General features: G+C 49.9%; 3 protein-coding genes across 3 annotated transcripts; 1 reads left to right on the top strand and 2 right to left on the bottom strand.

Annotated features, from left to right (window-relative positions):
- Positions 1-5,087: 5,087 nt before the first annotated feature.
- Positions 5,088-5,816, bottom strand: N0V96_008730 (uncharacterized protein; the record flags this gene model as incomplete). The annotated part of the gene is made up of 1 exon (XM_053188662.2): positions 5,088-5,816. The coding sequence occupies one exon, from the start codon at positions 5,814-5,816 to the stop codon at positions 5,088-5,090; it is 729 nt and encodes a 242-aa protein (XP_053053428.1).
- Positions 5,817-8,224: 2,408 nt separating this feature from the next.
- Positions 8,225-9,299, bottom strand: N0V96_008729 (uncharacterized protein; the record flags this gene model as incomplete). The annotated part of the gene is made up of 2 exons (XM_053188661.1): positions 8,225-8,734; positions 8,802-9,299. The coding sequence occupies 2 exons, from the start codon at positions 9,297-9,299 to the stop codon at positions 8,225-8,227; spliced, it is 1,008 nt and encodes a 335-aa protein (XP_053053427.1).
- A 1,006-nt stretch (positions 9,300-10,305) lies between these two features.
- N0V96_008728 (uncharacterized protein) lies at positions 10,306-12,795 on the top strand (the record flags this gene model as incomplete). The annotated part of the gene is given in 5 exon segments (XM_065758435.1): positions 10,306-10,565; positions 10,628-10,901; positions 10,920-11,112; positions 11,174-12,507; positions 12,583-12,795. The coding sequence occupies 5 exon segments, from the start codon at positions 10,306-10,308 to the stop codon at positions 12,793-12,795; spliced, it is 2,274 nt and encodes a 757-aa protein (XP_065612828.1).
- Positions 12,796-13,300: the final 505 nt, after the last annotated feature.

The raw sequence follows: 13,300 nt of genomic DNA, 5'->3' as shown, positions 1-13,300 counted from the left end.
CGCCTTTTCTATGTGCCCACTGAGAGGGATGTGGACGGGATGATGGAGGTGTCGTTGGGGTTAGTCCGTATCGTGTGGCGCGCGCGCGCAAGACAGAGAGTGAGCGTAGACCGTTAAGGTTGCAATGGGCGAGAAGTGAATCGGTCGGGCTGGGTTGACTGGACGTGAATAGAACCCGTTCGTATTCTTCGCCGTCAAAGGTGAGACAATATGTTTCTTTTGTCGCGAGTGGAAGCTTGAGCGATGAGGGGAGCAGAAGACGTCGTTGGTCAATTGGGCGCAGCCGCAGATGCAGTTGATAGGTGAAAATTGATGGTAAGCTGCGGGATGGGATTTTGGTGTGTAGTCCGAAAGTGTGACGAGGCTGTTGGTTGGCCTGCCGGTGGTTGGGTGGTGTGTCTCTGGGATGGACCGAATATCGCAGCGATAATGCGGGATAGTGGTGGGTGGATTGTATTCGGTATGGATGAATGGCTGGAGAGATGACAGGGCGAGCGAGGGGATGCGCTTGCTTTTGATCCCGACCCTTGGCGGCGGTGCTGCGGTACGCTCTTCCTCGGACCTTGAGTTGTGTTGCGTTGTATTGTGTTGCGTTGCGTTGCAATGAATCGATGGAAGGGAAGGATTGACGGATGCACTCGGTCTTTGGGGGCCGAATCTTGAAAGGCAAGAACCTAGGTACGAGACAGGGAAGATAACCGGCAAAGGTAGATACACAAGGATGTCGGTGGAATACGAATTGAGTACAATCGGAACCCAAAGCTCGAAGATGGGTGCGGATTAAAGACAAAAGCAACGAGCAAGCCAAAAACCCGGGCGCCCGACTCTATTCTTCCTCGTTCCGCCCTGTTATTATGTATTTGTTTTGCCTTGTCGTGCTCGTATGGGGATGTCTGTGGTGGTCGTGGAAGACAAAAAGACTGGTCACCGGAGTGCTCGAGCGTCGCCCCGTCCGAGGGTGAGGTGGAAGAAGCAAGAGGGATGAGGCCTGCTCGATGGGGAGCTCTGATGGGGAATCTCCAGCTCTGACCCGGTGAGGTACTGGTATTCAAATAAAGAGTCAGTCCCGGGCGCTGTTTGGCTGCAAGACGGGATGCGACTGCGCGGCTCTGTCTCGGTGATTGTGGGATCGTAGGAGGGGTGGGCGCAAGCTTCAGGAGGGGAGCTCCCTGCAGCGATGGTGTTTCTCTTGTGCCTCCAGTTCCGATGAGTGGTCACTGGTGCGTGTTGCTCAGGCTATGCGTAGCTAAGTTGACGGGTCACGGGTAGCGTTGGTTTTGGTGGTCGGGGCGTCGAACGAGGATGGGATGTCGTCACTGAGGGATGAAGAGGGGGGTTATCGATGGCTTTGATTTGAGATTTGTGTGTTTGGCCTTGGTGACGAAGAGAGCGTTTGGAGGAGGGGAGGGGACCCTGATCACCCTGATCCAAGATGTGACGATGTGACGATGGAACAAAATGGAGGGGAGCAAACGGGCAGCATGAAGTATCAAGTATTCCCAACTTCTCAGGTATTATGTACTGTGTATTGTGTATACGTATCTGCTACTCGGTTTCGGGGAAGAAGGTGCAGACAAACCTGTCTCCTTCCTTCCTTCTGTGCTTCTTCCCCCCTTTTCCGCCCCTTCCTGATGCGTCTCTGATTGTTTCGTCATTATCAAGGAAAAATTGCTGTCCCTTTTTTCTCCCGCTCCTTGACCCTTTCTCAATAAACAAGAATGGAAATGTCGTCTGTTTCTGGAGATGCCCGTGCCGCGCAGAAAGAAGAAGAAAAAAAAAACTACAATATCTGCAGGGTGCCACTGCTGCTGCCCTGCTGGCCTGCTACTGCAAATGTCAAAGATGCTGCTGGCCCGCTTGGTGCTCCGTCCATCGTCCGGGATCTCTGTCAGTGCAAAGGCCGGGGGAGGCCAGGGGGGCCTTAACAGCAATACCGCGTAGGTGGGCTGAAATGAGATTGCGGACAACTCAACACTAAAACAGCGAAATGATATTGCATGTTTATTTATTGGACATGCCATGTTACGGACCCGTACTCCGTACCGATACAGAATAATTGCAACATGGCGCTTGTTTTTCAAGGAGAATTGAGAGCCGCGGTTAGTGGTCCACATTCGAATCTCGAATCTAATAATCTTCCACTCCTTCTTTTCTTCTTATTCTCCGAATCTCCTCTTCTTTCTCGCTGTGATAAATGAACGTGGAGACTTGTGCAATCTGCTTGTGAAGAATTTTACCCTTGCATATCGGGCTGTCCGAGATGTCTGTCGACTCTTTTCCAATATCTTCATACACATCATGGGACCCGACCTCCTCTATTTTTTATTTTTTTACCATATTTCTGTGGCTGAGCGGAGGGCGTTTATTGTGTTGCATTTGCCTGGCTCGTCTATCCGTAAGTGCAACTTGAAAGATACTGATAGTTGCAGCCACCTATTTCTTTTCGGCCTAACTCCCGCCTCTAACCACCACCCAGCCGGTAGGCTGGGCCGCAATCAATCGACCCAAAGAACGATAGATGGTGTTTGCCTTCGAGAAGCGATGCTGGTAACCCGTAAACGGTGGTTGGCTGCCCCTGTTTGGCGGCAGTCGATCGTCCTCTAAGCGACCAAACGCCAACCCCAGGAACCAGGAAAAAAGTCCCAGGAACAAGGACTCATAACGCCCGCAACGGCGCAAAGCTGCAAAAAGATTTTCCTCGCCTTCTTCCTATTTCGTCTAGTTCCGCTTGAAATTCGCAACCCCGTCTTGGGATGGTGACTTGCAATTGATGCCCTACGACAACGTTTTTCCTGGTGCATGGTGTCTCACTGTGAGGAGAACGAGTGAGACTCACACATTCTCACTATGCAACGGTTTTCAGAGCCCAGAGTGAGAGCCCAAAGGCTCCACAGACATGGAGACTCCCAGCGACGCTACACGCTACGCAGACGAAGCAAGCCTAGCAAATGGAACCAAGTGCATCCGGTCTGGCGGGTTCAACTTCAACACCAAACGATGACGCTCTCCCCGTCGCGCCCCCATTCGGCCCTGATTCCCGGTTCTATGGTCCGGTCGGTACGGAGTACTTTGTACACATATCTGTACACTAAGTAGGTATGTACCAGAAGCAGCAAGCAAGCACTTCTTCCCCCCTCCCCTCTGAGACCGTTTTCTCATCCGGGGTTTTGGGTTTGGAGCGTTCCTGAATCTCATACCACGTGTGTGTCTCTGGGATCATTCCTCTTTGTTCGCTTTGTCGTGCCACGCGATGACTCCAACTCCTGTTTTCGGGCAGGCAACCCCTTCGATCGAACAATGTTTGTTCTATGCATCCCCCCCCCCCCCTCTGCGTCGAAGGTGCATCATGCACATTGTAAAAGAAGAACGCCTTACGATCTCGGGCGTCAATCAGGTGGACTGCATGCATATTCGTTCCTGGGCGGCTGGCGGCGGCGCAATCCGATGCAGGTCAGCCCAGTGGGTATGATTAATTAGCTGCATATTCTCTCCCCAAGTACCTTATCCTGCAGTGCAAAGGAAACATCATGGCAGAATCAGGTGTACGGATACCTGCCCCCCAATGACGATGGTGAACATCCGTTTCAACGTCTTGTCAAATGCCACCTCACCCGCATTGGTCACACTTGTGCCCCTTCTCCTTGGAAAGCTCGTGGGGTGACAGGGATTCGGGGCTTCCAGCTTTGGATTCTGTGAAACTTTCCCCGTGGCATCTCAAACAAATGTCGTCTGTTGATTCTGCATCTTCATGCTCCGCCCCCTCGGGACTCTCTGAGAAAGCTTGATGCCGATGAATGCCCGAGTTGTATCGCCGGAGGCTTTGTCATGAAGCAGAAACCGATCCATCGGGTTCGTGAAGTCCGAGCGAAAATGGCTCCCATTCTATGGGAGTCAGTAGCTCGACTTGACTTCGCATGATTCATATCATGCGCTTCTAGTATAGATACCGTAAATTGAAGGCCAGCAAGTTTCCGACAAGCAATTCTATGTGCTCAATTGTATCCCTAATTCGGCTCCATATAATGGTACTATAACAGACCAGTCGATGGAAACTACACCAGGGAAAGAATTGTCGCTTAATGGCATGTTTACAAGGGGGATCGCGGGAGAAAAAAGACAACACAAAGTCAGATAGATATAGGCCGCCATGCATGATCGGGATCCGGAGCAGGTCAGAAGAAATATCGGCTCTCGGTACCCGGTCAGACATTCCGGGTGATACACCGCTGAACCACATGCTTGGCACGGCGGTCCAGTGAGACGAATCTGGGTCGATGGGAAAGATCTTACTGTGCCGCTTCCCATGCGATCGGGGGTCCTCTGCTTGCAAGCGGCACTCGGGAGTTGACATAAAGCATGTTGGCCAGGTTGAATCTGTTGATTGATTGCCCCCTCCTTGACGAACTCAAATGTGAGTAGAGGGGCAACGTCTCTATCTGCAAAGCCTAGGACGTCAATTGAGCCACATGGAATGAATCTGATGAACTGGATTAGTCGAAAGTAGATGCTGATCTAGGTACTGTTAGGCTACAAGGGTATTGCATGTACCGCAGCCCACTGCGGCTCACCACCCGAGGGGTTGTGGGAGTATTGTTTTCGACTCATCCTATAAAATTGTTTTGGTTCCTACACGCCAATTATTTCTGAGTTTTCCATATATTTAGCTTCCTTGAAGTCAACGCCTTGCCTATCAGTGATAGAGATTATCAGTGATTGTCACCGCCGGTAGCATGATCTTTTGTTCGAACCAAAAGAAATAAGATGATGAAAATGAGCATGAATTCACTGGCTGGAACATAACTCTACACTGGGATCATGGCTTATTTTATGTCAGAAGTCGCAATGGATGAATAGCTACTTTAGGGATTGATATTCTATCCCATCGAGTGCGGAATGGCGTTAGTAAATACATTTGCGTTTTTCTCTAACGCTAATCCCTCTTCAGATTCTTCAATTTTGTGCAGTATTCGAATTACTACGGGATTATTAAGGAAAGTCGTGGAATAATACGTGATTTGTTACTGCCCTAAGTGGTACTGGCGCAATTCCGCACTCGATAGGATAATACAACCTTTCCCAAACACACATTAGAAAGTGATAGCCTGGACAGAGACTGGGTCTCCGTATTTCTTGCGAATCTCATCCAAGCCAATAATCGAAGAGGCGATGACTGTGGCCGGATCGGAGTCATTGCCAGAAGGTATGATCTTCCAAATGCTATTCTTGGGATCAGGAGTTTTGACCTTCCAAACGCCGTAATTGGGATCGAAGAAGCTTTTGGTCCCCAGATTCCAGCCAACCGCGTGGGCACATTGTTTAGTGCCATTCTGGAAAGAAAGGATGAGGAAAAGCTTGAACCCTGTGTTGATCTTACCCGAGTTGTCAAGCAAATAGTTGATGAAGATTTGGTTGTCGTTGAGATTCAAGTTCTCACTGTCTTTAGCTTTCTTGAGATTCTCAAAGAATGCTGATAGGTTACTGTGCCAAGTCAAGTATTGAGGCTCATTATCGAGGTCAAAGGAGCCTTGGACTCGAGATAGCTTCGTAGCCATGTTCTCGGTGGGAGCCGGGACGGTGCCGGTGGCAAGCCAATGCATCACCGCAGCCGAGCAGACTCCTTCAGCTGCTCCCTCTGCAAAGTGATCATCAAGCAAAGGCTTGCTCAGATTGTTTGACAGAGACTCGGACTTCAGATTCCTTTTGATGAATTCCTCTTGCTCGAATTTGGTAATGAGCTCGAGGACGGTAGGGCCACGGGCTAGGCTCTTATATTTAGTTGCAATATCGGAGCTTGCATTGTCATTCTTTGACTGCATCTTGCCTATAATCGGTCAGGTCCCTTTGGATCAAGACATCAGAATATCAATGCAGTAAGAGACTTACGAGATCGTTTTAGGTGAAGTTAGTCGAAAGGGGCGGAAGGCACAAGGGTTTGAAGCGGCCTCAGCTGGAGAGAATTGGATCTATTGTAAGCTGTCAGCTAAACAGACTATTTGGACCAAAGGTTTTATCTGCGTACTGAATGTGAAATCTGAGAGAGGAGAATGAAAGGTGGTAGGGCACTTTGTGATTGTATAACAGGAAAGGGTAAGCAACTTCACTTATAGTGCTGGCTTTCGTATCTGGGTTTGTAAATGTATTACTAGTCAATAGATTTTCCAGTCCAGACTATGTACATTGCAACTCTTGTATCATTTGGTGACGTCTTGTATGCAAACGTCATTTCTTCGCCTCGTGCCGTCTCTGCGATTTCTTGACGGGAAAAGGAGTCCGGGACTTCTGGAGCTGAAAGATACGACGTATCTCAACTGGTAACACCTCTGGGCCACGGCTAAGCGAGTTGGCCCAAGATTGAGCGTGTGATGGTTGATGATGTGACTGCTCCAGCTACGGTTATACACAGCACTATTCCGAACAAGAAGACACACAGTCGCTGATTCATGAAGGCAATCAGCTGTTCCTAGGTTTCGCCTCCCAATTAGCCAGCCACACTAGACCCTCGTACACCTGACTGCTGGTTTCGGTGAATCTGTGCTGCTGAAATCGACCGTAACCCAGACCGGAGCTCATGAATGTGATAGTGATAACGATCAGTTGAAGCTAATCTACCCGGTGCGAACCATATGTGGCGTGCCGCTTGCCGGCGGTCAATTACTTGGTTGAGCAGAGTGTATTAATATCCTGTTTCACTTTCTGTGCGTGATTTGCAAGCCCCGAGAACCACGCCTTTTCCTACTTCTACCACCTGACAGCTCACACTCTACCCAGCCGATGAATACATCATCGTGTAGGAACTCGACCTCTCCAACTAGTATATCAATGAACAAAGCACATGTGGCTGGCTAGGGGTGGGGTTTGCTGAGTCTGGGCCAGCCTGTCTTAAATCATGTCTCCCGAAGGCCTGCGCCTCCATTCTTATGATGTTGACGGGCAATTATCTCCGAAATAGTCTGGAGATCTATGCTGTGTACAGCTGATTGACTTGAAATTATTGATCAACCCTTATCCGTACTGTTTCGGGATATCAACCCCCGCTTCAAGCAGCGCCTCGGCACCTTGACGCGCCAGCATTCACCGTCCTGTGGCTGGCTGACCGTTGACACGCACGATACTAGCTCAGGAAGCGATGCCACTTCCGCATACCCGGCTCCTCCCCGCCAGTCGACCTAGTTCCCTTTCTAACTGCGAACATGTCTTGACACAAACTCGCATCTCTACCACGCGATATATCATATCGATCGCGGGTTGACGTTAGTACAAGGGTACGTATTTCTATGAGGGGTAAAAGCGCATTATATGATCGTCGAACCTTATAGCCCTTATTCCCAGACATCAAAAATTGAGTACCATTTCGGAGTTGGAAAATAAATAGAGGTTCATGTGCTGACGTCTACCAGTCACCGATGGGATACCCATCAGGCCTCATGGCGATTATCTATAGCCCCTGCTTATATTAGCCAAGGAATCATTTGTTACTGCCTGTTACTGCGGGCCTGACGATAACGCTTTCTGATGATCAGCAGAAGCTACGATGTAGCGTACAGGCTGCTGAATTCATCTTCTTCGTATGTGAGACGAAGCCGATCTACCTGCCAAGTGTTGGGGCAAGTAAGGTAGACTAGCGTCAACTCGAAAGCATCGATTGGACAGCACTGGCTAGTCTCTTCACAGCGAGTTCAATAGGCTGCGATTTTGGTCTGATCGAGAGGGCAGGGGTCTGATACCACGCGATAGGCCGAATAAATCGATCGTTTTCGGAAGGAATCACTATTCTTGAGGTGAAGAGTATCGAACTGCCGATGATGATCCCATCATTGCAGACTTCGGAAGTTTATCATGTGCCGAGACAGCCTATATATGTCTTACCACAGCCAGCCACCAGGGCTTAGCGAGCGACAGTCCGTCTGGGTAAAAGTTGAAATAGTAAACAGAGGGTTTTGTTCATAGCTCAGACAGCCACCAGCAGATAATTTGTAGTCTCAGCTCATCCAATCTGCCACCACTTTTCCGTGAGTGGATGCCTTCGTGAATCGTCCCGAGCGCCGACGGCCAGAGCCGCGCCTAGATACTGTCCTGGTTCTGCACTTTGACTTGTGGCATCAGCTGCCTTACCCCTACGCATCTGGAGCCCCCGTCTTGTCGTATTGGCAGCCAATTCTTCTTTCGTCTCAGCTGTGGAAATCTATTAATGCACAAATGTAGAATTGAAACTAGCATAAGTAGACTAAAAGTCGACATCTTCCATGGGGAGGAATTTCCTCTCGTGGTGGAGCTCTTCCACCTGAGCCTCACCCAGCGCCTCGCGCATCCGTCTCTCAATATTCTCTTTGAATCGCTGTACATCAGGATCCTCATCTACTTGTTCCACTCTCATGTGGATCAACTGAACCACATGGCGTAGAATGTCATCGCGGGAGGTGTCGACATCATTGGTGCTGACGTGATAGTCAAGCGTCCTAGTAGCTACCCAAGTCCGTTCGATAATCTTTCTGTCCTTGACAATCTTCTCGTACTCAGCATTCATCTGCCAGAAGAGATCATCCAAGAGTCTTGTAAGCTCCTGTACCTTTGGGATCAAGCTCTGCAGATTGGAATGGTTATTCCTGCAGTCGTTCTCAGTCCTTTTGGCATTATCCCAATCTTGTTGGCAGTTATTGACGTTTCGCTCGTTTACTCGAACTTGGTCGTCGATGTCTCCGCCTCCTCCAAAGAAGGAGGACACGTCGTACCAGCCCTACAAATGACGGATGAAGTTTTAGCAGACAACTCAAGCAATGTTATGATATATCAAGCTCGCTCACATCTTTCTTATCTTTCGCATCCCTCAAATCGCTTTCAGCAGTCGCCAAACGCTCAGAGCAGCTCCTTGAAGAGTATTCAGCCCTTCGAAGCACGTCCTGCGCGCCAAGAACCTCCCCGCTGATGTTGTTGAGGAGGACCTGGATGTCATCCTGTAGCTGCTTGTTTTCACCGCCGTACTGAGTCGTACCTATGAACTCCTGACCGATACGGTCAACGGAACCTTCACAGGACTTAGCCAGCTTGTGGAAGAGCTCGATAGCAATGGAGAGCTGTGGGACAGCGTCTTTACCGACAGGCGAGTCGCCATCCGCTATCTGCAAGAGCTGGACGACTAAGGTCTCAAGTCCCTCAAAGGCGGCGTCATTGGCCTTGTCTAGTAAAGCGGCTGCTTCACTAAAAAGGGTACCGTCTCCAGCACGCTGGCCATCAAGACGTTGCCGGAACGCGTTCGACTTGGCCTGGAGATTGTGGAACGATTCAAGATATGCGTTGTACATCATGACGGAAGAGAAAGAGAACTCCGAAGAATAAAAGCATTCAATATCCAGAATGCAGGTTGACAGAAGTTGGCTGTTTGACTGAGTGATGATCCTTTATAAAGAGTCTAGGGATTGTGCCCTGTTTCAAGCAAAGTGCTTCCAGAACAAACACCAAATCATTGGGATGGTTCATTCTCCGAATATTTGTTCTAGATGATGATCCCTTTTTGGCAAGTTAGCGGCATGTTGGGGAATCCTTCCTGCAGCTTCGGTCTGTCAAGCCACTATCACATTGCAACGCTGGGGATTTAGAATCCAGACCACGAAAGACGTCAGAAGTCGCCGCCGCTAACCCTCACAGAGCTCTTCTGTCACCGGTCTCGGCCGTAGGAAGCCGTAGAAAGATGGTTGTTGTCTGTCTCAACTACGCTAGTCAGCTGAAAGTCTCTGTGACAAACTCGTAGTCGAGAACTGTTTTCAGAGAATCTTTCGGCAAAACCACTTCAAGTGATTTTCTCTGGCTGGCTGAAGAATCATTCAGGGTCAAGAGATAGTGATAGTGGCGCGGAAAGAGACTCAATGAGCAGTACATGCACAATTACGGAGCAGTGGCTGGCTGAAGATGGAAAAACAGAGCCCATACTTCCGCACCCAGAGTGACAATCGACGGGGGATGTTGAACTTGTAAAGCGTGGCGCTTACACAGAGAGAGTCCAAGATACAGGAAGCAGTCGAAATCTGAACCGCAAGTTGCGAAGATGTAGACTCACCGTAGTGTCCCAGTGGTCTGCTTGCGTCAGAAGTTTGATTGAGCATGGTAGACCTGTACGATTGAAGCTTCGAAGCAGGAAATGCCAGACTGGCTCGTTGTCAAGTATAAAGAAGACAGCCTTGCCCATCGAATGCACTCCTAGTAGGCTTCTAAACAACCATCACTACCCATTACTACCAATCTTAAGTACTTGACATAGATTATAATCCCCCCCTTCGAGAGATCTGATTTCTCCACCCCTTAACTACCATTATGTCTGCTGATAGTCTTGCTAAGGTTGAAGCTGCTCAGCAGGCCGTCTTGAAGAAGACTCATGGAGGCAAGGCGGGGGCCCAGTTTGTTCAAGAGGTCAAGGAGTCTCTTCTTTTCCAGTACAACTGGAATGAGCTTCTTTCCGCAGCTCCGACTGCCATTACGTTGGTTGGTGCTTGCCATGTTGCCGCGGCTTCACCCGAAGCCGCAGCCATCAGCTTGGGCGACGCTGTCCCAGCTGGAGGATTCAAGTATTTGCGGTTTGTTCCCCTTCCTTAGTTCTCCAGACATCCCGAGACAACAGCGACCTAATCATGTCTAGTGTTGCCGCCAAACCAACCCTCAGAGCCTGTCTGGTATTTGTTGCCGGGGAAGGTGACAAGGCATTTCGCATTGCGGGAAGTAACATGTCAGCCATTGCCGGCACGTCTTCTGAGCTCATAGAGACCGTCACCCGTACTGTTAAGGCCATCCAGGGCCTCCCAGACACTCAGCGCAACTTGACGAACGAGCTTATAAAGTTGCGAAGGATGTCCAGCAATTGCCTCAACTACGCCCAGGACACCGAAAAGGCCTTTGATACCTGGCTTCTAGCTGTTTCTGAGTTCCACTAGGCTTCTGTTCAGAAACATGGTACCACTGAGCAGGAATCTCAGGACAATCTATCTGCTAAGCTACAGGCTGAGATCGAGGCAAGCTACACAAACAAAGAACTCGAGAAGGCCGACCAGGCCTCTGAAGACATGAAGAAGTCGCTTGCAAAGCAGGAGAAGGCATTTCAGGCCGCCAACGACGCTGTGCCATCTGGTAACTTGACTTATTTTTATCCATTACAATGCCATACAATGCTAACAGAATCCATTCACAGCTTGGGAGACCTGCGCTATGGGTGCCTTGACTGCTATAACTTCGGCGGGACCCTCGCTCATCGCTCAGGCACTGCCTGCCATTGTCAATGCCGCGAATCCCATGTCTGCAGTCAATGGAGTTGTAAGCGGGCTCGCTCAAGCTGGTCGCCAGGGTGCGCTCAACACTCCGGGTGCACCGCCCATTGCTCAAGCTCTTCTCGGAGGCCAGCAAGGCGCTCAGCCTGGCGGCGCAACTCTTCAGTTCAACGACGCAACTCCCGAAACTGATCCTGCATATGTCGCCGCCCCTCTTCTTGCTCCCTTCATGACTACGCTCTTGACCTATCTTACTGCCGGTGAGGGCAATACCCCCGACTGGTCAAAGTTCAAGGACCAAGCGTCTAAGATCGGAGCCGGGACCGAGGGCCTTACTTGGCTGCTCAGCAACCTCCAGATGCAACAGAGGTCTGCAAAGCTGGGTACTGGTACACCTAGCACGGAGCTTGCCGCTGCCTTTGACTCCAGTATTGCTATCGTTGAGGATATCAAGAAGGAGGTCGCCAATCAGCAAAAGCTTAGCTCCGCAAAGACGGACCCAGCCTCTATAAAGAAGTGGCAAGATGCCATTACCCAGGCGAAGCTCACTGTTACCAAACTCGAGGCTACAGCAAAGTCGTTCCCTGGCTCCTCCTCGAACGCGCCGAAGTTGAATAACATCTCTGTGGACAAGAAGGACAATAGTGCCGTCACGGCCGCCCTGAACACCGCCACCGAGAAGCTTGCCCTCAATCAAAAGGCCCTAGAGACCGCCCAGGCCAACTACACGAATGCAGTCGCAGCTGCCGCAGAGGTTCAGAAGAGGTTGACTGGCATTCAGACCAAACTCAAGGGCATCGAGATTGCCGGCGCAGCCCTTGAACGCGTCAAAGAGATCTTGATCGAATGCATTGCCATTCTGGTTGAGCTCAAGGTGCAGATCAGCAAGCTAACTACCTTCTTCAATGCTCTTTCTACCATGGTCAAGGTCATCATTGAGACCAAGGTGAAGAACTTTGACACTGATGTCACAGCCATCGGCCAGGAGGCGTCTCAGAGGGGTATACTGAAGCTCAATGATCTCGATATCGAGACCATCTATATCTCGACCCTGCAGATCAAGGCGTACTTTGATCTTCTGCAGATGATCTGCCAGATGTATACCAATGTGCACGCCAAATACGTCAACCCGGGCCTTGACCTTCTCACGGAACTAAGCAAGGTCACAAAGACTGCTGAGGAGATCGCTCCTAAGCGCGACCAGCTCAATAACTTTACAGATGCTGCGAATAAGGCTATAAATGAGCTTGTTGCCCAGGTGAGCCGCCTTTTCAGACCAAGAGACTTTTTGTATCAACGAATACCGCTAACATTGACATCTTCCTCATAATAGAAGCAACAGGAAATCTCCGACGGCCTTCAGAGCCGCATCGACGCCATTGCGGAGCAAACAGACATTCTACACAAGGTCGGCGTTCCCATGCCTGCCGCTGGCATCATTCAGGCTATGAGGACTGGCGGCGATGTGATCAAGGACGCAGTCAAGGACAATCTGCCCAGCGGTATGCGTGTGGAGCAGAATGTAGATGCTGCATCTGACTTTTGAGTGGAACATTGAGGACTTTGAATATGTTAGGGGTTAATCCGAATACAGACATTTCTTCGAAATGGGCTGGTTGTGTATGTGAGACTTGGAAACGTGATCGTGGAGACGCTGTTAACCCCGTCACCCGACCTGTCAAGCTCCAAATACCAGATCCTTGTCGTGCCGTACACGGCACAGGCACTCGGCGAGTGCGGCTAGTTTCCCAGCCGGGTGGGTAAAGGTGGGCTCGCGCCACTTTGCTCCGATGTGCCGTCATCGGGGAACAAACGCCGGCTGTTGAAGAATTTCTCCAAAAAGCATTACTCATTCCGGTTGGAGACGACATTGGAGATCATAGAGTGGATCATCAAGAAAACACTCAACTCCTTGAGTATCGAAATTCAAATCAGCTGTTCATTCCGTCCTGTACAGTTTGAGCGGTAATTTTGACGAAACTTTCGTTGTCTGAGCTTCTTACATTTTTGAAAGAATTTTCGAAACTTTTTCTGGCCTCCAATGAAGGAGA

Source organism: Colletotrichum fioriniae, assembly GCF_027942845.1.
Source record: "Colletotrichum fioriniae strain IMI 355084 chromosome Unknown scaffold_11, whole genome shotgun sequence".
Lineage (NCBI taxonomy): Eukaryota > Fungi > Ascomycota > Sordariomycetes > Glomerellales > Glomerellaceae > Colletotrichum > Colletotrichum fioriniae.
The sequence above is the reverse complement of the archived record's forward strand: the minus strand, read 5'-3'. Positions and strand labels throughout refer to the sequence as shown.